General features: G+C 39.0%; 1 protein-coding gene across 1 annotated transcript; it reads right to left on the bottom strand.

Annotated features, from left to right (window-relative positions):
* Positions 1-3,210: 3,210 nt before the first annotated feature.
* Positions 3,211-21,744, bottom strand: LOC140233547 (diacylglycerol O-acyltransferase 1-like). Its single transcript, XM_072313670.1, has 17 exons — positions 21,660-21,744; positions 21,182-21,269; positions 20,039-20,079; positions 18,828-18,913; positions 18,017-18,069; positions 16,912-17,014; positions 15,973-16,221; positions 14,398-14,478; positions 13,862-13,965; positions 13,125-13,163; positions 12,563-12,604; positions 12,152-12,196; positions 11,372-11,484; positions 10,791-10,856; positions 9,130-9,217; positions 7,137-7,199; positions 3,211-6,462 (listed from the first exon to the last, which is right to left on the bottom strand). The coding sequence occupies exons 1-17, from the start codon at positions 21,716-21,718 to the stop codon at positions 6,292-6,294; spliced, it is 1,491 nt and encodes a 496-aa protein (XP_072169771.1). The 5' UTR covers positions 21,719-21,744; the 3' UTR covers positions 3,211-6,291.
* Between the last annotated feature and the right edge of the window lie 5,184 nt (positions 21,745-26,928).

Below are 26,928 nucleotides of genomic sequence, written 5' to 3'. Positions count from 1 at the left end.
TTCATCAAATAAACATTGAATTTCTCATGGAATTACATGCTCTTTCATATTTCAGAAGAGGTTTCTCATCATCTCATCAAAAAATGTTAGAAACCTGAAATTTGGTCTCAACCAAAACTATACGATCCCTTTAAACTGGCAGTACGAGAGGGCTACATTATAAAATATTCAATCTACTCTTCCGACTACTCTACCACCCTCTATTGCAGTTCATTTCATTTTCATTTCTTCCCACATAATACAAAATGAAGAATTAAAAATGATCTGGGCCTTCGTAGAGAAGCATGAGCAACCCCCTCCCCCCCCCCCCCCCCCCTCATTTAACAAATGCAATTTGAAATGAGTTGAGACTATTTTTCATTTGGTACCATGCATACACAACACTCTTCAAAACCAATGCCATTTTGGAGCATAAAATCACGGTTTAAGGCAGTTGGTTTTCAACATCTCTATATCACAGGACAATAGGATTGCAAAGCACCTTGTGATAAAATGAAAAGCAGTAGAAAATCCTACCTCTTCAACTTGTATTTTTTTAAAAATCATTTATTTTTATTTTTCTCTTCCAGAGACCCTAGATCATATGATTGCAACTATAACATCATAATAATCATCTGCCTTGAATCACCACATCTCATGAATCATGCATTTTAATCAATCACACTTGGCACTTGTCATGATTGTTTCATCAACTCCACTTCAGTACGCTCTCTGCAGAATGCATTGTGGTTGATCACCATGGCGACCGTCATTTATGCAAAAGGCATGGCACATCAGGTATCGGCCTCTTTGTCTATTTTTGATTTTCTCTCTCAGTCTTCCTTTGCTGATATACCCCTTCATGCAGAATTTGCATGATGTTATGTTTTACACAGCAATAATACACATACACATAAAAGAGTTACTTCAAATGGAAGCAGTGTATGAATAAACAAGCACGTCAGTGATTTCTTGCACAAACTTGGTCAAATTTTAGTAGGTCATCACTCGAGAGAGCTAACATTGCGTTCCTTCGGGCAGAGTTGCAACAGAATCCTCAGCCATTTCAAATATTTTTCCAGTGAATGTTCAAACACCTGAAACCCTTTCTCCATGACCCTTCTTTTACAGATCTCCACAAAATCCACTCATTTAATTTCATCAGAGAGAGAGGAAGCAAAGTTCTTCATTGAGGTTTTATCAGAATGATGATTTATATCGTGAACAGTAAACATGGGGAAGTAACCAGACCATTATTTCACGGTGTCCACAAACTTTCATGGTAAACACTTCACTCCTATCCACACATAACTGTCACTGTGTCATCTTTGTTCAATCTTGTTCCAAAGTTTAACTGATCTTTGGCTCCTACATTACTCTCTTCATCACAAACAAAACTCCTTTTGGAATGATTTGTTTAAAATGTCATATTTCATCTTTTTCTGTTTACTGTAAAAGCTGTTACTTTCGTGAGGGTTTAATTTTCGCGAATTGACCACAAATTTAACAATACGCAAAAAATGTTGTCATGCGCTAAGGCTGAGAGCGAACTTACAATAGCCTCGGTGTCAATTAACGAAAACAAAATCTCGCGAAAATGGCTGTCACCTCCTCATTTGCGAAAATATCTGTACACAAAAATAACAGCTTATACAGTAAAACCAGAGTGTTACAATGCACTGACTGGAGGAATGATACTTCACCAGACCAAGTTTGCATTTGCATACAAATGAGTCGAGAAGCAACATCACAACACAATATGCTTTAACATAGATGGTCAGATACTCTTTATTTACAGAGACAAGTTATAAAAGTGGAAGTGTGAGAGAGAAGAAATCATTCTCATCACATTCAGCAAATACCATGAAGAGGAACACTGTTAACCTTTTCTGTGCCAGGGACTTAAATCTACTAGGGCAGTGTGCACAATGCTATGGGTTTGTCTGGGCCAATCGACACTCAAAGTTCACAAAGGATTAATGGTCAATGCGTATACTATGGAGATTAATGCTTAGGATGAACAAATCATGAAATATGACTTAACTGGTTCTTTTTTTATCTTTTAAAGCTGGATTTGACTTGGGCGTGTAAGAGGAACAATTACATTAGACAACCCCTTTCAATGACTTCACATGTTTAACACTGCCATATGAAAAGTGTGCATTATCATACCCTCTAGTGAAGGACTTTGAATGAACTTTACCTTGAAAATATCTTTGGCCAATTCATAAGAAGAAAAAAACAAAAACAATCCATTGTACTGCCATAATCGGCATCACATCGCATCAACCAAGAGTTGTTCATATCCACCTGGCACAGTCACTTTATTTCAAACATGATATTTCATTTATGACAGCAGCTAACGTATCATTCAAATTGCATGACCATCAATAACTGCCACATTTGCATAATGCATGTCAGAATGACAAACTAGGTTGGCCTGCTCACTGTACCAAAGCCATTTTATAGAAGAATGAGTCAAAGAACCAGCTTTTTTTCCCCTCTCCTTTACTTCCTTGACCTGAAGTTTTGCAGAGACTTGAAACACACCAACGATCCTTTCACCCGACTCAGATCAGAGCACGGCAACAGAAGAAAAAGAACAAGCAACTGACCGAAACAGGCAGGGAAAATGAGCTGGACGACGAAGCAGAGCGGAGACCCGTGGCTGACCGCTGACAAGAAGACAGGGAGCAAGGATGCCTTGGTCGCCCCAGTCATCACCGCAAGGAAGGCACCAAGATCACACACTTGCGTAAAGCAGCAGGGAAAAAGGGTCACTCGGCGAACATTACTTCCAAGCGTGAGAGGGACAAGGGTCTACCAACCGCACCCACCACCACCTACCTTCAAACAGGCCAGTTGCTGGAATGCCTGCAGCAGTAATGGCTCTTCAACACGGGCCACCCCACTGCAGAGGTGCTGGTTCTAGCAGCTGTCACGTTGTGCACATCTCTGCGAGTAGGCAGAAGGGTCTGCGGATCAGAAGCACGACGACCTCTCTGCAACCAACTGATGATGGAACATGCTGGTGCATGGGGTGCTAAAGATTACAAGTGACAAGATTTCAGTGAGATGGGAGCTTTGGGAATCTGATTGCCATTGTGTAAAGTTGGCAAGACAGGGCAGTAGACATAGAGAATTGTTCCCCCCCCCCCCCCACTCCCACCCCTTTACGGCAAGACATGTACTGGGCTCTGTAAAGTCCTGTACACTTGGCTGTATTCTCTCTTTTTGTTTTTTGGTTTTTTTATGGTTTTTCATTTTTTATTATATTTTTATCTTTTTAAAAGCAAGTTTAGCTGGGTTGTTTAATTTATCCTGTACAGATCAAGATTGTGTTTAACTGGGTTACTAAACCTATCCCAAAGATATGCAGGTTGCATATCTTTACAAAGCATTTGTTGAGAATGCTTCCAGTAGTTTTTGCTTGTTTTTATTTTTATTTTTATTTTTTTTTTGGGGGGGGGGATTTTTTTCTTAGTGTTTTTTTTCTTCTTTTTTTAGTGGAGGTAACATACAGGGAAACTGAGCAACTCCCAGGTCACTGCTACAGCTGACCTGGACTGAATTGGAATAATTTATATGGACACAAAGTATTGAATTATGAAAGAGACAATCACATAAATGATGAATGCCTGAATGATGAAATAAATGCACAACGAGGGATGAACAAGGGCATCCACAGGTCATGCAATAATGGATAAAAAAATAAATGTGTGAGCAAGCAGATGTCTAAATGGATGAATAAATGAAGTATTGAGCTGACAATAAGACTTGAGTTTGGGTTGGTAGTATTTTGAGAACCGAAATATACTGCTTGCTCCACATCTATTTCCAGAAATCTAATGGTGGCCAGGTATGAAATTTGTCCCATTGAGAGACATCCTTAGGTAATTTGTAGATTTTGTTTTACTGGAAAGTCATGAAATCCTGAATCATTTGGGAACGGACCTAAAACTTTCCCGCCTAACAAGATGGATCGATGCTCCACTACCTGGCACCTTATGACACCACTCACAGAGACTCATTATACCTTTACTCGAACAAAAATGGTTTGCATCTGGCGTTGTGGTACACAGTCCACAGGCCCTTGATTGTACTGCAAAGACGGCGCATCTCAACACCACACTGGACCCCAAACCTCAGACGCCCCCAGAAAGTGACACCGGGAATAAACTGGACCTCAAATCCAACCGCGACTCGAAAATTGAGGCAACTGAGCACACAGACAAGAGAAGCCAACCATGCATAAGTCAGAGACAAAAGGCTGCAGTGGAACAGAGCGACAACATACCCCCACTGGATGTCAGCAACGGCTCAAACAGCAGACCAAGTAATCACACCTGATTGACAGTGATTTGCAACATTTGTAGAACTACACTCAGTTCTGAAATCTATGACCTGCTATCCGGAATGACAATGGTGTGTAAATGTTAGGGGTGGATTTTAGTACTGTAAAAAAAACTATCACAGTGGGACCCAGTGCTGCCAAACTCTGCACATAAAAAGAATAAATAATCTGTGCAGAGTTAAAAAAGAAAAAAAAATATACATATATATGGCGAGCAATAAGCATAAAATAACAACAATAGGAACATCTGAAATACTATGCTTAATAAATAAAATCTTACACTACGACATAATCATATCAAAAGAACATAAATTGAATGAAGAGCAAAAACATATCAAAACGATGTAAAATCTTACCTACTCGGCAGCCCTGGGTCCCAAAGGACAGAGGTGGTATGGGTAGTAGATGGATATTGTGTGGAACATATGAAATGTATCCATTTCCAAGATGCTAGATATTGTAGAACTGTGCCGGATGGGTGTGTATGAAGTGTGATGTGGGGTTGTGAAAGAAGTTGAGCATTCAAGATCTAAGAACTGAATGTGGTTCTACAGGCGTAACAGATCACTGTTAACCAAGCATGCATCCCCAAATCTCCAGTCCAAGTCGTTGCTAAACATTCAATGGTGGTAAGTTGCAACCATGGTCCAAGTCAACCTCTGTCCTTGGCTCATGTATGACTAGATCCCCCTCCCATCATGCCCAACTACCTCAAAATTCTAGCCACGCCCTGCATGTGAGGACCAAGCAACTCCTGATGTCAGGCTCCGAGGTTGTCTGGGGTTGGAATTCAGAGTGGGGTCGGGGTGTACTGTCTTCACAGTACAAGCATGGACCCACAGACTGCGCGCCACAGTGCAAGGTGCAAGCTAGCACGGCTCGAGGGAAAGGTGCAGTGAGTTCCCACAAGTGATGCCAGATGGTGCCAGCAGTGAAAACAACAACCGTCTGAGTCAGATGGGATAAGTTTCAGGTGCATTCCCAAATGATTCAGGATTACATGATTTTTTTTACTTAGGATAACCATGGATGGAAAAAAAAAATGATGGCAAAGAGAAGAGTACTCTTACAGACGGATGCTCGATTATTAGACAAGGGTTGAGTAAGTGTGTGCTTTCAAAATAGTTTTTAACCAAGATGTTTGATGTGAGTAATCATTAACTGTCCACCAGGTAGGAAGACAGTTGGCCCAGCTGGCATCTCACAATATGGCAGCAATTAGCATTCCCCACTGATTGTATGATGTCACTGGCAGCCACATGATCTTTCTAATGGCACTGCAACAGGTACACAGGATGTTCAGTGTACAGATTTGGCACCTGGAGAGTGCAGGATCACCATAGGGAACACTCTCTCTTTATCCAATCCCAAGAGGCTGTCGTGCAACTGTGAATAAGCCCATCCACTCCAGCAGAAATGCACAGGTCTGCGACAGACTGCCATCCCCTGCATCAGAGCACTGGGATGGTGCATGCCAAGCAGCCCATACTGCCTTGGGACATTTCCAACACCGGCTGGTCTCAGGAGGCAGAAGAAGGGCTCCCTCACACACCAGAAGGTAGCGCACACCTCGTAACCCTGCCCCACCTACTGCCAGACTTGGGTGCGTAATCCCCGAACCTACTCCGCGTCGAATCCCGAGACAGCCGAGGCATCCCGGCCCACTGCTCCCCGCAGCAACCAGCCACCAGCCCCACACCCTACTTCCTCGCTCAACCCCATCTCCCTAGATGCACGGCTTGTCAACTTGCTCTTCCCCCCTGCGACCATACCATGATAAGAGCAAGGATAAGAAAACCTCAGTGTCTTTCTCATCTCTACAAAATTCACAATTTTTACAACTTTTTTACCACTCCAAAAAAATTAATTACTTGCTTTAAGTGACGGGAAGTTGCGAGACAGAAAAGAGTAGTGAAAGGATGTTGCGAGACAGAAAAAAAAAGAGGCCACCCCTGATGTTACGGGGTGGCCGTCGCATTGGCCACTTGGGAGAGCAACGTCCCGTGCAACACGAGGTAGTCGTGGAAGTACAGGAAGATTGCTACCGGCTGGCCGATGATGAGAGACAGCCAGACCAGCATGTTGCCCACGTGACCATCGACACGTTCCGTGAGCAAGGCAAGCGGAAGCTGTACGAAGCAAGAGAAGATGGAGAATGCCAAGGGAAGAAAGTGTAAATCATGTATATTATTATTACTGTTATTATCATTACTATGACTACAATCATTATATTATCATACTTATTATTATTATCACTACTATTAATACTGCTATTTACTACAACTACTACTACTACAACTACTACTACTACTACTACTACTACTACTACTACTACTACTACTGTAAAAGTGGATATTTTCACACAACTAATTTTTCGCACTCGGCCCGATATGAAGACTTTCGCATGTTTTTAATTCCGCGGAATCAAGACAGTAAGTAAGAGACATATGGCAATCAAAAACATTTGTGTGCTTCTATTTTCGTGCTAGTTTCTGGTTGCGCGAAATGCGCAAAAATTCAACACCGCTAAAATTTCAACTTTTACAATATTGTTATCATAAGCACAAGCTATAACAGTAATATTTGCTATCAATATAAATAATAACATCAGGAATGAAACTGCCTATGAGAGAGAGAGCGCAAGATAAAACAAAGTTACAACAGAATTTAAAACAAAAGTAACAACAGAGTTAGAACAGTGTTCTGAATATTGATTTGTTACAACAGATTTAAAAAGAATTAAAACGGGCTAAAAATACCACCCCCAAGGGGCTGTTGTTTCGTTCATCCTTCAGGGTCTTACCTGGAGAAGCATGCCAAAGAACGCCCACAGACGGAACATCTGGAGAGGGATGCTCACCAGATACTGGAGAAAGAAAACAAAAGAGCCAGGTTTGAGATTTCCTACAGGCTTGTTAGTTAGTAACCAACGCTGCACATGTCATTGGTACTGGTCGGATGGTCCCTGACCAGTAAAACTTGCTGTCAGACCAGTAACTTTTTCAGGAATGGACCAAGTACAAATATGGAAAAACTGGGTACCTACTGGTCCGACATACAGGTCGGACTAGTAGAAAAAAAAAAGAAAAAGCATTAGTGTATAGTCCTGCTGTAACTTTACGATACCTACATCATCCATACTTCATCTATCGCTCTGCTCAGCGGATGATAACATCACAGCATGTACTTGTCATGTGATTCGGCACGCCGTGCACCGGGGTACCGTTGTAACCCGGGGTACCGCGTTGTATAGCGCCATCTCATGCCCATTATTTATAATGCGTATCCGAATTCAGACACGCCGATTCTGAATTCGGATACGGCAAAGTCGTCGCAATGAACTAGCACCATATAGGTGTTTTTCGAAGTACACTTGCATGCATTAATTGATGCATAATCACAAATAAGAAAACATTTTTGTGCATAATAATACTAAAAAGTATTTTGACACATTTTTTGGTAAGCCAGGGGAATTTTCATTTGGTACCCCAGGGTACCAAATACTGCATCATGTAACAAAAAAAAAAAAAAAAAATGCAACTGATTATTCATTCACCCATTCATTATCTAGTGTTCACTCATTCTATCTTAACCCTAATCAGGCTGGGGGGGGGGGGGGGGGGGGGGGGGGGGGGGCGGAATCCGCCCCCCCCTCGACGTTTCGCGCAATATCTTCGCAGCGCGATAAGCTCCCGCTGCGATGTTTCATGACTTTTTTCTTTCAAGTATCGCGCAACTTTTGAGACCAAAATTGTTGCGCCCGCGCGTACCGTTTTGACGCGACGCTCGATCGGAAAAAATTTGTCAACCCCAAAATTGCTCCAAAACGTGATTTTGTGTACAAATCCAATGCAAATTGTGTTTTTTCAATTAATTCACATAAAAATTCATATCTTGACTTAGAATGGACGAAATTAATTTATTTTAGCATAATAAAGCTTCGAAAAATGTCTGTGACAAATTTTGGCCAAAAAAACAAACAAAAACAAAAGGTCGAAAAACAAAGAAATACATAAGAAATTCATAAAAACAATCAAATACATAAGAAATTAATTTCGATACAGATTTTTTTTTAACCTATGTCTCAGGAGAATGATACAAGAAACATTTTAAAAAAGAAATTAGCTTAATTAGAGCATTAATAAGTGATTTAGAGCCAAAAACTGATTTTATGCATAAATTACAATAATTAATTAATATAAAATATAAGAAAGTTTTTTCGGAGAAAGCAACCACACATTTTGATAGTATACGTCGCGGGCATCGCGTGTGCCGATTTTCGGCGCGATCACGCATTCCATAGGCGAGATCTGAAGGGGGGCGGAATCCGCCCCCCCCCCCCCCCAGATATAGCATAGCCAAAAAAGCCCAGCCTGATTAGGGTTAAAGCAATGGATTCAATGAAGAAAAAAAAAAAACATACACAAACACCTAGCAACTTGTGACAAGCAAGCACAAGACCACTTCTTGGGAATTGGTGTCAGCAAACCACAGGAAATATCCCAACAGACTTTGTGTTGTACATCAGGCAAAATAGTTCAGGCTGGCTGATACCGCTATTCACAATCCATGACAAAATAGAGCATATCCATTTTGAAAAAAAAAAAAAAATCCCACCAAAAACAATATTGACTGAAATTTTAGTTTGACTGCAAATACAATGAGTGCTAAAAGAATTTGCAAGAAAGGTAGTCAGCTCCAATTTGCAAAAAACCCCCCAAAGATTTGATATAAGGATCCAACTATGTATCGAGACATGTCTGCCACGAGAGTGAACACTTGAAGCAAATGCTCACCTCATGGAAGATGGCCGACACCAGAAAGACGACAAGTTGACATTTCGTCCTGGAGTAGCCCTTAATCCGGAGTGGTTTGTAGATATGTCTGCAGGGGATCAGACGAAAGACGGACAGCATGAGATTTTGTCAGTGATGCAACCTTGGTTGCAGATTGAAGGTGCATGAGGAAACTGAAAGGACTGAGTTTATGGACCGATAGTGCCAGTATCTCTGGGACTGTAATCAAACAGCTGGTACAATCTACTTTGAATCGATGATAACGACAACCATGTGTTCAAAGCAGACCTTGAACCCAGAACTGTACACTATATATGACATAGGATAACCATACCCATGTCCTAGTCCAAAGATTTCTTGTGGTAGGGAGCATTGATAACAACTTGCTATTAACTTACAGGAGCATACACATGTTCCCTAAACTTAGGGGTCCTACTCCTCTCCCAGCACTTGTGTGCTCTTTTGCATGCATGCATACATGCAAAAGTGGTATTCGAAATCATTCAGAGCAGTCTAACAACGTAAAGGACAAGTTCACCTTCACAAACATAAGGATTATGAGAATGCAGCAATATTAGTAGAACACATCAGTGAAAATTTGAGGAAAAGTGGACAATCGATGCAAAAGTTATGAATTTTTAAAATTGTTGTGTTGGAACCGCTGGATGAGGAGACTACTAAGGCTCGTGATGTCATATGAGTACAACAGTATAAAGAAAATGTAAAGAAAATTCAACATATTTTCACTTTTTTCACATAATAAAAGAGCACTTGACTTGCGTCTTTCTAAAGGCAATGGGAATAATATTACCCATAACATATGTCAGTAACGAGTCAAGGGAATGTGTACTTTTTGCAAAAGATGAAATTTTGTGAAATTCTCTTTATATTTTCGTTATATTGTTGTACGCTTGTGACATCATACACTGCAGTAGTCTTCTCATCCAGCGGTGACTGCACAAAAACTTCAAAAATTCATAACTTTTGAACGGATTGTCCGATTTTCCTCAAACTTTCAATGATGTGTTCTACTAATATTGCTACATTCTCTCAATCCTTATGTTAATGAAGGTGAACTTGTCCTTTAACAATGTTGGTCTTTTCGTTTTGTGTTTACCAGTTTTTCATACTGACACTGCACAACAATCTTATTTCCTCTAACATAATGTCAATTGCTTCAGATTAATTTCCAACACTGCTTGACAGTGAAGACATTGTAGTTATGATATTAAAGGCATAATTTACCATTTGCAGATGAAACAAAAAACCAGCATTAGTGCTTTAAAATAATTTTAAAATGTGAGTTAGGGATAGAAACAACCACTGTAAAAATTTGAATCAGGAAAATCAATGCTAGATATTGTTAAATTTACAAAATGTGAACAGTAGTTATAATAAAAATGTTTCCAGACTATCACCCGTCTACACAGTTACGGTTTATTGAGAAAAATACTGATATCTCCTTATATTTTAGGCTTTATTGCAAAAAAAAAAATTATATGGTAGGATGTTTTGTGGTACAACAGACCTACATATACGCATGAAATGTGATATCTTGAACATTTTTAAATCACTGCTCCCAAAGGTAAACAGGACATTTAACATGTGCAAATGACATCAAGACAAAGAGAAACTCCTGAAGGAAAAATTGAATCTCTCACCGGACACACCATCGATGTACAGGTATGTTCCAGTTTTTCCAGAAGTATGCAATCGTTTCCGAGTTCCTGCGGGAAGTTGGAGACAAAATCCTCATGATGGAAATGCTGTCATATGGTCTGCATGTGCATCCACAATGGAATGATTCCTTCAGAATGACAACTGACTGCGTAAACTGATATTTCCATACAGAACTCTATCCTGGCTTAACACATTTGTTCACTTTAACACTCAGATACATCACTTGATCTTTCATACAAATCTTTGAATTTGTAAAAACAATATGCTTTACAATTTTGTATCAATTTTGTATGAAACTACCTATTAGAGGAACTTCACTCACATTTGCTTGCTAAGCATTTTCTGTATTAATAAAGCATGCATTTAAAGAGAGAAAACAACAACTTTAGTGATCTCTGTCAAAAGTAAATGAAGTAGGCAAACTCCTTGAAGATGACTTGAGAAATCACTATATTCAGCTAACACTGGGAATTACATACAGACATTCATCAAGAAATAATGACAAGATAGCATGCAGACCTTCAAAAGTACAAGCAGCTGCACTGTTTGTCTCAAAGCTTACCACCAATCGAGGTAGAATTGTCGGTCAGCAAAATAACATACTTCCGCCGAGATGTTCATTAGCGAGTGGAAGAATGCGTAGAAGAAGATCAACCATACGATGTGGTTTGGGACCTAAGGGGAGAAAGAATTGGAAATGGATAAACTTGACAGTACATTATTTGGTTCTGCAACAGCATTCACGAATCATTGGAATCAGAAGAGAGGTATGCCATCAAAATTCTTTACAAAAATGCAAATACTGTGGCATTCCAAGGGAACTTACTCCAAAGAGAGTGAGAGAGTAAAATGAATTAATGTTTTGATGAAAGTAGCGATACACTATTCGATAGTGAAAATTCAACCCAAACACTACTACAATGGAAACACTAACAATTCAATGTCTATCAAAGTCAACAAGGACTCCAGCATTCATCCACAATTACTCAATATTTCCATGTGAGAGGGAAGTCTAGCACTCATTCATACTTCATACACATAATTAAGTAAGATCTAATTTGTTAAACAAGGAAAAGAACAAAAAACACAAAGATTGAGCTTCTCCATGACTTTGATCTAATTGACACATGATATGTTGAACTTAAAACATACAGTAAGAAGAGCTCCTGCAAAGTCCATGCAAAAATTCAAGTTCTTATCATGATGTGTAAGGCAAGCAAATTGAACTACACAAGAAATGGCTATTGTTACATATGAAAAAGGGAGCTATTTTGAAGGACCCAAAAGACACCATCATATCACAATTTCCGACAGGTAATTTTACAGGGTACACATCACTTACGGCAAGTTTGAGAACCCGTTCGACGATTCTCTTCACGTCCATGTTCTTAAAGGAAGAGACAATGCAAACAAATATTAACTTTGATTGTGGATTATTTACCAACAGATCACAACAAAATTGTACACTCCATTCCTCCTGATTCGAAAGGGATAAAAACTCTTGAGATTCTGCTGTTTCATCCTTGACTGATATCAGAATAATGGTACAACTTTCAGGAACTCATTTCTACTTCTCTCCTTGCTCTTCAACAATACCTTCACATTATATTTTCTAAATATGTCAACAGAAAGACCATATGACTATATTCCTTCTGGAAGAATGAACGATTGACAAGATAAAGTAATTTTTTCAAATGTTGAGGGTATAACCCTACACATAACACAGAATACATCAACTCTGGCATTGACTTACAGTGAATGGTTCCCTTCCATTCAGCACTGTTGGGATCATCCACTGAAAAAAAAAAAAAAAAAGTGACAATCATTTATTAAAATTTGCTCCTATACTGCACATAAACAAATACCAATTAGTTGGCACAGGCTTGGCAAACAGCTAAATGCTCTTTAAAAAAATACATACATATATATATATATATATCAGAGTCTTTTCCACAAACACTTTCACGTCATCTAGTGAAATCAACTTGTTTATTTGGCTCTGATCTGTAAGAGGATATCACGCTATAGACAGTCCATGTGAAGGTAAGATTCACAAGAAATATCTTAGGGGAATAGAGACTGAGATCCAACAGGATGAAAGCTTAACCATTTAGGTAACGCCTCTCATAATTTTATCAACCCCATTTCTCTCACAATTTAAGATACACACTAAACTCGGGCCACTAGTCAACACTCGCTCAGTACATGCTGATTAAATTCAGTTCTATTTCACTCCCCCTCCTGTGATATCACTCATACAAACACACACACACACACACAATGGAAAAAACAGAGCTGAAATTTATATGACTTACTTGTTGGATGAGGCACAGGCAGAGTTGGGTAAGGAAAAGCTTAAAAGAAAAAAAGAATAATCAAACATCAGAATGTGCATTTTGAATAACCACAATCTACAGAATTACTAATATGCACGGCAATATTAATGAAGTAGAACTTTACGTAAATGAGTGATTTGTTCTTGTACAAACCAACACTTCTGATCAAGCAACAGAAAAGTGATCATTTACACCACAAATTCTGGCTATGAAAAAAGTTGCATAGACAAAAACAAGATCTTCTTTGCTCCACTGCCTGGATGGAACAGCACCACATCAGAATCACTTGCTTTTTTAAATACATTTTTCTGGGCTCCTGTGTTGTTGGGTACAGAGCTTTTCTGCCACTTCAAATTTTGGTGGAGCAATGTTTTGTGCCTCCAAACAACTACAATATTACATTTGCATCTTCCTACCACTTTTCATTACATAAATTCCACATGTTGTGAATAGAAGCAAGAAAAGATTCTCTTCTGCTTGTCAAGGTTAGGACTCAATAAAGGGGAGTGTTAGTTATAAGTTGTAACCTAACAAATAATGGAATAATTTCAACTGTAATGACAAATAACACTCAAAGAGAAAGAACACTAAACCTTTTTTTTTTTTTCAAACACACAACAAAAATTAATCCTGGCCTCTCCTTCCATCTTGACCACAAAAACAGAAAAAAGCATGTCACCGAGAACAAAAAGTAGGAAATAACAAAATATACAAACCAGTTCAACCACTCTACGGATGAGGAACCTTTTACGCATTCTCTTGGTCCGCGGGAAGTTGAGTTCGTAGCACAGTGTAGGAACCATCATGAAATAGTAAATGTCTAGTGAACAAACAATTAACAAAAGCATCTTGATAGATCTGAATAATCAGCAAAAGCTTGAAAATTCAACTTATTTTACTTGAGATCACCGTGGCTTACTTCTCATCAAACAAAACAAAAACCAAACAAACTTGATGGGAATCAAGTTAATTAGGTATTAAACAGAGTTATCACGGGCAGAATATAGACTAATGCAACAGAATAAATCAAGATTTGAAAACATGTAGCATGCAAAACAATGTCTTGAATCAATGGACTCAGAGGAGTAGTGCCTCTGACATTGAAACAGGGTTAGGGATGGAGAAAGTGCCAACAAATTGATTAACTCTGTTTGAAACATTAAGCAAGAATTCAGAAACATTAAATGTAGATTAGTCTTTGGTTCAGATTAATTCATAAGAAACCCAAAGTGAAAGGAGCACCAATACTCACCCAAGATGTTAAGGTTGTCAGGATAGTTGACAAGAGGAGCTGTATTGACTTCATCATGGTCACTGGCTGCGTTCCCATTAGCTAAATGAAAAAAAACAAAAAACCCACTGTTACGACCAAAATCACTCTGAGAATGATCGCACAAAAGAAACAATCAACTGATGTCCAGGCGGTTTATTAACAGTGATATTGTGGGTACAGACTCGTAATCGGTTTTCACATCAGTACAATAATGATCAATAGAAACAATTATAAATCGGTAGTGGAATCACTTACACGTAGTACAGCCAAATTTGAAAGCAAGTAATCCTTTGACAGTGTCCAGATACGATGTTCGATGCACAGATGAATGATCCGCGATGCACCGATGAATGATACCTCAGACGTAAATCCAGAGGCGCAGGTTGTGATAATCCTCGGTATATCCGGGGTAAAAATCCAGGATATACGTCCACAGCGAAACGTGCAGAATCCAAATGTTATGACGACCACGTCCAGTTGATGCGTTGAATGATGATTCACTTTATAATGTCCAGCAAGGAATCCAGCCCGTCACAGCTTTGCCGTAATAATGTCCGTTGACACTAAAATATGGAGTCTATCTCCACTGTAGGCAAATTAATTCTCTGCAGGCAAAATGTCTCCCAGGCCTTATCTCCACAAACACAGTTTGTATAGCAGGTCAGCAGGTAACACAGGACTGACTATAACAAGTCGCTTCAGAGCCAGAAGTGACGTAACTCTCAGAGCAGAGGTGTTAGGTACTCTGCCTACCTCAGAATTTCTCCGGCTTATATACTATCCATTCACCCCTTTCTAGTACATTCTGTAATTTTCTCCAACCTGGGGCCACATACCTGAACATACTAGCAAGTCCAAATTCCAGGAATCCTGGATGACTCACTGTCTAACTATGTGCATAACATCATTGCCAAAATTAACTACCAATCACATTGGGCTACAGGGACAGTGCCTCACTCAGCCAAATATGTAAGCACTTCCTAGAATTTTCTGGAATGGGTTAAATCATTCTAGATTGAGTGAGCTATAATGTATTTCCTGTCACATGCATACATGTACTGTAGCTACATTGTATACCACATAGAAAATTCTCCACAGATCTGGTCAGCCTGTATGTACTATATCTATATCATATAGAATGTTCTCCATTAATCTGGTCACCCTGTGTACATACAATGTACACATTAAAACAACCATGCATACAGCCTTCATACATGTACATAACTACTTGTGTGTACATTTGTGACACCACAAAAACATGAGAATAAGGTTATATTTTATGATGTGCAATGTACATAATATGCAACAACAAATATTTGAAGGTTTCAACATAGACACAAGCATTACAGCCTCACAACACGAATTCTGTGATGGACGGATCTGGGCATGCATCTTTGACTTTGCTTGTCAATTTTTGTGCATATCTGTCACAAGAAAAGAATGGGAGAGCTTGTAAATTTGTAAGACACTTACAGACTTATCAATGAGCAACATCCACAACACTTGTAATCCAGTCTTAAAACCTATGTTGCTGCATTGAGGTCTGACGATTACCTTGTGACGAAGATCCACCGTCACTGTTGCGCCGATGTGACGACCGCTTTCTCAGCGTCGGCTGAGGGGTGGAATGGCGGCGAGGCGATCGGCGTACTTCCCGGTTTTTGTCAGCCTTGGCAGCGGCGGCGGCGCCTACACCGGCGCCCTCCTGCTTCAGAGCTGCACGGCACCACTGGTTGGTCGCGGCGTAAGAGATCAGCTTCAGAAACACGATGGAATAGGCGCCAAGACTGACGAAGGAGCCCACTGTAGAGAGGAGGTAACAGCCATACTGTGAAGAGTGTACTGACCTGTGTCTGATATTACTGGGTTTTGAAGTTATCAAAGCAACGGAATATCTGTATGTGGGTGTCACACATGTATAGCTGCTTTAGATGTTTCAAGAAAGAGATATATCAAAATTTACAAGAAGTTTCTTTATGTATATATATGACACAATTGGGGTGTTTGCAATTTCTCTTATACAAACAGAGAAGACCATGAAGGGGGGATGTCATTTCTGTTTCATGATAACAGCAATCACATGTCATACTTGTCATTACACTTGACTGTGCTACCCTGCAATGTTTTAGGTAGAGATATTGCAAGTTATGTCATCTACAGCTGGAAAAGCTTCTTTTAATTCTCATCTTGAATGAGCATGTCAAATACTAAAAGGGGGTGAAAAGAGACATCATTTAAGTTACCAGTTTCAGACTATGGTTTAATACGCATCAGTTATTTTTGGCCTCTTTGACTCTAATGTCAAACAGAACACATAGGAAGTACGGAATATTTCTCCTTTTTCTTTTTCTGTGTAGGAAACAAGACACTAAATGATGCAGACGATTCATGTAATGCAGAAGAAATTTATAGGTTGGTGTATCAAAGATTGTGAGAGTTTGTTGGATTGTTGGCTCCTGATTGTGTGAGAGGTCGTATGAGACCTGCACGTACAAGGATTCGGCTTGAGGTACAAGATTGTGGCCATAGGAAAGAGGAACACGGTCATGGTGTTGATGACGACAAGTCCCTTGGTCAACTGTGGTCCAATCAAGTCCTGGTGTAGAGTGAGAAAGAAATAAAGTAGTCACGTTCACGCCTTCTCCATTCATCTGACTTGTGGGAGACATAAAATTGTGCCTGCACAATGCACACTGTACCAGTTTATAAAGTGACTTCTCATCATGATAAAAGTCAGCAATCACTGCTTCAGCTGATTTTGCTATTTGAAATTCTCCATACAGTACCAACACTCTATAGCTTTCTAAAAGGTATAATTTGTCCCAGGATAATAAGATAAATGAATAAAAAGAAATCCACCTCAAAAGTCAGCCTCCATTTTACACAGGAGATTACGCATTGAAAAAAAAAAAACACACCAAACAAACAGATTAATTCAAAACACTTTATAGAAATTTTGTTCTGAAATTTCATAACATTCTTAAACTCTGAAATTCAGACAGGACTAGTCAAGACTTTGATTTTAACATATGAAGAAATGTAAAATTTCAGATTTTCAATCTAATCACACATTTCAGGGGATTCCCCGGATTCCTGTCTCCAACTTCATTAATTTAACATGACAGATGAACACATGATTAATTCTATATTACAAAATGACACAGAAACTTTTTGAAATTGGACATATGAATTTCACTGACTTACTGCCATTTTGTTTTTCCAACCACAGCAATGTAAATGATTTATCTAGTGAAATGTGGCATGTCATGCAAACTGGGTGTGATTACAAATCCAATCCATCTTGAATTTGGCTATAATCTGCTCAATACCTCAATAGATTTGCATATTGGATTTGGCTGCCCACAATGCCACAATACCACAATGATAATTACCAGGTTTGGAGACCATAAGCTTTCATAAGAAAATACAGCAACGATAACAAACAGAGTTATCAGAGACAATATCACCCACAAAAGGCTCTGTAAGAATTCCACTCTGCTTTAAAATATTGAATAGCTCTGTTTTGTTTAAAATGCTCGATAATGATGCAACATCATGTGACAATAAGGATGATCAGAGGGAGGTATGGAAGAAATACCTTAGAGGCAAGGTTCTCAATCCAGAGGGCAAAGAGGATGAAGAAGTTTAGGACTGCGTGGGAAGAAAGAAAACAAAAAATATTGCCATGATAATTTCCCACGATAATCCTGAGTTTGCAGACAGTAGTGATGCATCATAGAGCATAGAAGCATTTTACAGATACCAGTATTATAACTTCAAAAGCCTTAGTCTACTTTTAAAGAAGTTAGCCCACTTGCCAACACAAATACCCACAACCTACAGCACTTACAGGAATAATAATGAAAAAGAAAAATCTGCAGAAGTACCAACATAGTTAATGAGTCACAAAATCTGAATAACAAAGAAAATCCACATTTTCTTGGCAGCGAGGGTGAAACACACACACACACACACACACACACACACACACACACACTACCATTTTAATACTTAGTCACCATAAACAGCAGCTTGTTCCCTATAATAAGATGAAAAGTGCGATATAATTTGTAGCTGAAAGATATTCTAATGTCATTTAGTATTTGTGTATGTAGATTAAGCATCACTGTTTGGGACAGGGCACCTATTTGAGGCAGGGGCAGTTTCATTGAATCCATAAAACAGCTAAAGAGCATCAAGTGTGCTTAGTCCACAAGTTACTCGCTAGTGTTATAGGAAGTGAGAGTACTCTGTACCTGATTGGGCCTTTTCAGAAATGACTGAAACGGCACCTGCCGCAAGTTGGCACCCTCCTGCTGCAAACAGGGATGATACAAGTGTATATTTCTCAATGAGAGAGCAGTGCAATCATAAACTTCATTTGCTACAACAACAACAACAATGCTCACAGATGATAAGAGCAAGGTTGGGCCAGCTGTAGGGGTCTTCCAGGAAGATATTGAACCAGATCCGCGGGTCCATCAGAATGCCATACCTGGAGCGGAGCGGGGACAAATTTTGAAAAGGCATGAAACAGTGGCAGGTAGTAAAAGTATTAGTTACACCTGGTTGACGATGGGGCTTATGTCATACATACCGTCATACATGCTGTAAAACAGAAATCTTGAACAAGTTGGGGGGTTTTATGTGTTGTGTGTGCTACTATGTGGTTGAATTAGCAATTGAGAACAATTAGTGAAGGAATGAGAAATGAAGTAGTATCTCTTTTCAGAAGGGAAGTTACTAATTTCCCATCTTAGAGATGATATACAGGGTAATCATGATGCATGCAATACTTTCGCAAGTTGTCAATTTCACAAGTATCTATCTCCTCACAAATTAAAAAAAAAAGAAACGTTGCCAAGGATATCATGATGTATCCAGTAGGATCAAGTAGAAAGGGAGCTGCTGGATATGCATGAATGCATTCCCTCGGTATAAATTTGTCTCCATATTTCTGCAAATGCTGACCTTACACCGGTATATAAAAGGCAGACTAATCATAGCATAGAAATGAAGGCCTTGCATATCAACCTTAACCCTACACATGTCATACAGGACGATTCACTTCTTGTATAGATGCATTCCGAGGGACCATACAGTATTTCTTCTTGGTAGCTTTTCTTACTCTGACATCGTAAATTCAGTACAATAACTAGTGCATTGACTGACACATGGAGCATTCATACTATCACAAAAGTTACTAATTACTGAATGAATGAGCACTAATCAAACTTTTATTGACAATGCAGGCCAGGCATATTGTATCACTAGTGACAAAATGAATAATGCCATGGTCAGTCCTAAAGAGACAAACATTTTACTTTTTTTAACATTATTTGGTGTAATGCACCTTGAGCATTCAATCAGAATGGAAAATGGTGCTATAGAAATTGTACACCGTATGTCATGAACTGCTGCAGAGTGAGAACAATTTAGAGGGTATTGCATAATATAAAGCTAAGAAAATATATCCATGTCTTACAGATCACTTTCAAAATTTGTTGGTTGCCTCATGTATTCAGCCATAAATTGGCTAGACAGTCAATGCTTTCAACGTTCAAATACTTGGTAAAACAATTTTGGCAGTCAACACCGTCATGGTCTACCAGGTACTTACTTGATGAGATTTTCAAGTACAAGTCGGCTGGTGGACATGCCCTGTAATGGAATCATCAAACACATTGAAAATGAATTGACAGGAGCTAGCTTAGGGTATACATTGTATACATTCCCTTACACATTTATTCAAAGCCGTAACATACATTTTATTATCTAAAGCCAGTGCATAAGCAATTCCTTTTTTACCTAGACACCAATTTATTACGAGAAGAAAGTATGTTTATGACATGAAATCATATCCATGATGAATTCCATTTAGCAAATCAACATCTTACAGAGGAGCAGCTTTGGCTATTTACAACCAGACTACTTCAAAATATCTCTTAGAATGATGCTGCATGAAATGGATGGAAAATATATCTCTTTTTAAAATCTACTTCTGAACAATTCAGAAGCAAAACGACAACGCACAACTTCACAAATATGTAAATACATTGATGTTGCGGATTAAGTCAGAAGTAGTCATTGTTCCGGGGAAAAACAAGTTTCAACGATTTCATCCACATCTAGGTGTAGTCTTAATGCACTGATAATCAGCAGTGACGATATTGTACAGATGTAACATCGCCCTCTTGCAACACAAAGTATGCTCATGCTATTGTTACAGTTCTATTATGCATCTGCAATGTTGCACACATCAAAGCAAAAGATGATTTATCGTACAGTAGTACTCACAGTACCGGTACATAAGGCAAGTTACCATGTCACTTCACTGCATTTGAGGCATGAAATTAGAATACACTCCACTGGTTTCACATGGAAAAAAAAACCCAAAACAAACAAACAAACAAAAACCAACCTTGCACTACCATCAGCAGATGTGACGACTTCACATCGTATGCCATGAGAAAGTATCCCACTTGCTTGACATTAATGTCATTTACATGAACAGGCAAATGGTACTTGTTATAATAATACTCCTACTTGATACAGTTACAGTATCTGAAATGTTGATACAAACCCCTTGTCATTACAGAACCAAGATGCCATAGTTAATGCCAGGAGGAGGCAAATACACTATAATGCAAACTAGTCAATACATACAGTGTGTATAAGATGAGCACACACACAAACACACTCATGACTACATTTTATAGTGTAGCATTAGATATGAATGCTCTTGGGAACTTGATTTTCTTACCAGAAGGACAATGCAGAGGTTCAACAGTCCCCGGTAGTTGTTAAACCCACTAGTGTGGCTCAGGAGGGAAGGTTGCGAGATGTGCATCCTTCAAAGGGAAAATCAAATAGAAATCACCTAGCTTCATGTGTGTCTTACCAGTAATGTAATTTCACTAGCGTGAACTTGACAATGTGAGGGCTTAACAGTCATTCTGAAAAAAAAAAAAAACTTTTAATAAAGGAGTTAAAGATGAGGATTTTGTGCGAGTAACACTATTTTTTCCCCCCTGAATGCATTGCTAATGGGCACTTTGAATATGGTACTCGGCCTGATACACTGAAACAAATCTTGATTTTTGGTCATGCGTTGACTGTGCCATTAGTTTTGAACACAACTCTTGACTCATTAAACTTTGCAAGAAGTCAATATATACAATTTGTATGGCAAACAAGTTCATAAACTGTAAGTCCCCATTTTCACCGGTTTTGGTACTCACGGCTTGTCCGGGCGAGTGTCAAATTCCGGATGGTGGTCAGCTGTTACGGCAGCATGCATCTTGGAGCGAAGGAAACACCACAGAACAATGCTGCAACGAATCACAACAGATAATCAATATGTCAACATCTTTTGCTAGCTGTTAAAAAAAAAAAAAAGAAAGTTGATCACAAAACCATTTCATAGAAAATGAAATTTTGCAGAATTTCCACAAGAACGTGTCAAAATGAATTTTGTCAGCACTGTCAAATTGTCCCAATCTTTTTCACTGTCCATAGTGTGCATGGTATTATGTCTCTTCTGGCGATCATCATTTTCTTTTCTGATTTAACATTGAGTGAAGCATGACACCAGGCACATGGGTTGTAGGCCTACACGGCTGTACATGTATTAGCTTTGTACAAACCACCTGTATTTGCCCGATCTGCCTCTACTGAGAAGGCAGTGACAGAGCCAGACAGAAAGATCCGTCTGTCCGGAGGAGTCTTTTATTTTTTTGACATTATCGCTCTCCTCCGGAGGGGATCCGTGAAGCCAGACGCAGTCTCCGCGGAACATATCCCCGACGACCAGATACAAACTGATCTTTCAGTCAATGACCTAGAGCATGACCTTCACTGTGCACACAGAAAGATACACTGGCACTGGTCCAGTCCGACGGCCCAGGACCAGTAACTATCACTGTCGGACAGGGCCAATTCGGCGAAAAATGTTACCTTTCCTAAAAATCATAAATCTGCAATAATTTGAAATATGAGCTACAGGGACAAATTTAGTTTCAAATGCTAGAACTTGTCTAGTTCTTTCATTTGAGTGGTATTTTGTTTGAATTAAAGTGTATTTAGGCATTCTTTTTTTCAAAAAAAAAAATTGGGGGGGCAAAATTTTTGATAATTTTGTGAAAACTCACAATCTTTGACTCTCATTATTCCATACTCAGAAACACTTCAGCATTTGTTTCAAAGTAGTTCATGGTTGAGAATGAACCAAAAATCACTAATATTAGCCTTGTCTCAGATATGGACTGTGTTAAAATATGAATATTGGGACTTTAAAAAGTGGACAAAGTTGTAATGTCCATAATGCTAACAACGTAATGTCCGTAACGCTACATTTGGGAACCTGTAGACTAAATGCTGAATGTGTTGCACACCATTATCAATCTACAACTTAAACATGACCAGAGCATTCATTTCAGAAGAAAATTCCTTTTACTTAATGCTCTGATTCATAAATTTCTCAACATATCCACATGGAAAATAATCGTGTCCAAAAAATGTAATGTCCGTAACGGCAAACGTTTTGCATAATATCTACCAAATGATTTATAGTAACTACCAGTAATCACAACTCGGACTTTTGACATTTCAGGATGACTGGGTTAGAATAAACCATGAATGGATCAAGAATGATTATGCTGAGTTGTCAAAGTCTTTAAGCCCAAAAAGTCACCAAAAATTCCTAAATGTAATGTCCCTAACGCTGGAATTGCCCACTAGTAACTTTTCCAGGAATGGACCACTAAAAAGTATGGGTTTAAATAACAGTGTGCATGCAGCCCTGCCTTGCCGAAGGACTGAGAGACTGACTGCAGCAATTTAAGTGGAAACTACATGTATTAAGAAAATTCAACATTTTTTACTTTTCTTACATTCCTAATAGAAGAGCACTTGACTTGCCTCTTTCACCAGAAGGCAGGGGGAATAATATTGCCCTTAAACATACCTGGTACATCAGTAACAAGTTGAGTACTTTTTTCAAAAAATGTCAAACAGTGACATTTTGTGGAATTCTCTTTTTTGATTTGCCTTAATATACAAATGTACATTTTAGCTGTATCTGTAGGCCTGTAGTAGTATGTACATCATTCTACACATGTAACATCATACACTGCCACTCATTGCAAGTAGGTTCCTACTTATAGAGTTCTACTTGCTAATTAAGTTAGGTAGTGACTTTGTCTTTACTACAGACTACTTTGTAGCAGACTATTCTCATCTAGCGCAGTGCAGCAGTTTACAGTGACTACAGTGTCAGTGACTGCACAGAAACATAAAAATTAATAATAACTTTTGAACGAATTGTCTGATTTTATATTTTTCATCGAACTTTCACTCAAGTGTTCTACTAATATTACTAATATTTCTCAATCAACATGTAGACCCTCTTATTCATATGAAGGTGAACTTAACCTACACTTAGAGCTGTATGATAGAGGTGGTTTAGTACTGGTACAGGTGAGTACATCTGAGTCAGTAGACTACTGAACTGGTAGAGATCTGCGCTAGGTTCATCCTACAAATTCCTACACAATTATTTACATGTAAATGGGGATGTGTACCTACCAATAATAGTTACCGACAGTTCAGTGGCAATGCCAAAATATGACGGCAGAGGATATTTCCTGACCCTTCACTAAAATCACGTCACAAGGCTCCGTAGCGTAGTACTTTCGTTTGAGATTCGTTCTCCTTCACAATTCACATCAACGCGACCATTTATACACAGTCAACATGCTGTCGTCCCATTCATTCCGGGATCTGGTGAAGTAGTGAACCCTCTGCCGCCGCCTGCATGCAGTGCATGTAATACATGCAGCAAACCCGTGGACAAATTTCAGGAAGAGTCGCAAGTCATGTGATCTGCTGTGTTGTTGTACGAGGCCAGCAAAGTGATCAGCTGGTCAATCTGCGCACACATTACACGCGACCTTCGAGATTGTGCCCCTGCCCCCCCCCCCTTTTTTTTTTTGTTTGGTTGTTGTTGGTCTGTTGCTTACTCTATTGGTTGGCGCGTGGCCAGTGTGTGAGTTTTCATCTTTTCGTGATGGCTCATTGACAGGATATTTGCATCTCGAAGAATAACCGATATTCTACACGTCCAGCGGAAAATTCAGACATTATAAGGATCGACAAGATATTAGACACTCCTTTTCAACGTTATAGGGAAATAAACACGTTCATGTCATAATCTTATGTGCGCGCATATACATATGATATGGTTTGGTTTTATCAATCAGTTGCACTCCCAAAAAATTGTATACATGTCAGGGGCGGATCCAGGAATTCCGTGAAGAGGGGGCGTGTTTACAAAATTAAAGGGGGGGGGGCGCACGCACCCCTCCCCCCATTTTTTTTCTTTTTATTTCTTTTGTTTCAACAAAAAATAAAGGGGGGGGGGGGGCGTGCGCCGGTTGCGGTCCTCCCTGGATCCGCCCCTGCATGTACTGAAATAGGCCCCTAGCTGTATTTGTGTGTTGGCACCAGTGGTTGGCGCATACAAGGTACGTCATTGTAGGTTACTCTATCTAGTACGCGGAGCAGCAAAACTCCGCCCAATACTTTGCGTGTTCAAGACGTGTATGACTTCTCTGTCGTGCATACATATTGTACATAAACTGCACAAACATTAGGCCTAACGTTATATTGTAGTTTGCCAATATTTCTGGTTTTAGAATAGTAATGATAACAAACCATATTTACAATACAAGCGCATAAAAAATTAAAGACAAATTAACAATCCAAACGTTGTCATCCGCTGTAAGACAGAGTGGAAACAAAATGATACAAATATATCCATCAGTGTAGTACGTGGTCCAAGGAAGTAGAAAGCAGTTAGATTCCTAGATAAACGGTCTGACTCGATCTGAGACTCCAACATTTTGCGCGTAGATCTACTTTATCAAAAAATGTGACAATTCAAATTGGTATAACGTTAGACAGAAGTTCTATCGAGAATTTTTTTTTTTTTTTTTTTTTTTGCACGGGAGAAAACTATAAAAGCATGCAGCTTTTTAAAATACTTACAGGAAATGCATCTCGAAGACTAACCAAGATCTGACTCAGCTGAAGATACTAGACAAGCTAGGGATACTTAGTAGCTGCTGAATGGTAATGTTTGTAGTGTTCACTCCTTTTCAACGTTGGCAACGCGTGAAGTTATAATCACTCACGCGCCTTTAGCTTTGATGTCATAATCTCTTGTGCGCGCAGTGACCTTACTAATGTGTGATGGGTGAAAGGTATAATGCGCATTTGGGGGGGGGGGGGGGGAGATGCGCTCGAGAGATGCGCATGGCTACCTGCAGGTGCACAAAGCACTGACGTACTAGTAACTGTGTTGCAGAGCAACTTAATTGTTGTAGGCCAATGGCAATGACTTTGACAATGACAATGACAGGGGACATCGAAGAATAACAACTGATAAGATACTAGATCAAGCACATGTACTTTATAATTTCCAGTTATAAATGGCAAACATTGGTGATAAAAACTTGTTTAAGTGATATAGGCCTATTTTCATACATTATCTGCACATCAAACAACAGAGGGAATATAGAGAAATTAACACTATAATATAGTCTATGTGTCTCTCTTATTGATAGTCTTAGTGTATCAATATTATTGATACACTAAGACTAAGAGAGACAATATTTTAAGACATGATGGCTTATATATTATCAAACGGAAACATGATAATTTTTCTTTCAAACTCTAATTACATTTCTAGACTTAAAAAAACGCTTCAAAATTTTCATACGATTTTGAGTAATATTATGAATTCATGAAAAATTCTCCGTTCTTAAGCAAAAACCACACAATAAAAGACCGAAATAAAGAAATAATCAACATCATAGGGTCCTGTAGCGTGATGACATACAACACGACATTGGAGTGTTTGGCGAGGGAGATACAGCTGGTACGGTTGCGAGGAAACCTGTAATTTCCACATCTTATTTTACATAAAGTGTATAGAACTGTGAACAGTGTTATTAAGTTTAATCAAATTATTCCTTATGATCTAAAAAAATATTATCTTCCTTCATTCGATACATTACGCAGAGGCGATTTCTGAATCCCTTTCTTAATTACAACTCTAATAGGCATGCAGAATACCCAATACCCACTTAGTATTCAGTACAAGAGTCCAATCTAGACATTCCACATTTCCAAAGCACTTTTCACCACCATCCGCCTGGACTTGTTATATCTTTATCAAATAATTGACGTAAAAATACGAAAATATGATAGACACGACAGTTTATACAACATATGTATTCCATTTGCATAGATATTAGTAATCTATCCTTGCCCCAAAATGCATCACAATTCTCAATAGCGTAAGACATATTTATAATATATGTTAACTTCCAAGGTCCATCCATGTTAATCCGACATTTCAGTGCAACTTTTCATAGACCAAAACCTCACAACCATAAATAGAGCTGAATTGGCACCACGAGCATCAACTGGTAAGGATAACTTTCGAGC

Source organism: Diadema setosum, chromosome 9 (genome assembly GCF_964275005.1).
Source record: "Diadema setosum chromosome 9, eeDiaSeto1, whole genome shotgun sequence".
Taxonomy (NCBI): domain Eukaryota; kingdom Metazoa; phylum Echinodermata; class Echinoidea; order Diadematoida; family Diadematidae; genus Diadema; species Diadema setosum.
This window is presented reverse-complemented; position numbering and strand designations above follow the sequence as displayed.

What these genes read in the sequence shown, in the direction of transcription:
- LOC140233547 (XM_072313670.1), bottom strand. Translation starts at nt 21,718, where the DNA reads ATGCATGCTGCCGTAACAGCTGACCACCATCCGGAATTTGACACTCGC. An exon ending in ACCTCTGCATTGTCCTTCTG is followed by an intron (nt 20,080 to 21,181) that starts GTAAGAAAATCA and finishes ATTCCATTACAG; the next exon opens with GGCATGTCCACCAGCCGACT. An exon ending in TGACAACCTTAACATCTTGG is followed by an intron (nt 13,966 to 14,397) that starts GTGAGTATTGGT and finishes TTTGTTCACTAG; the next exon opens with ACATTTACTATTTCATGATG.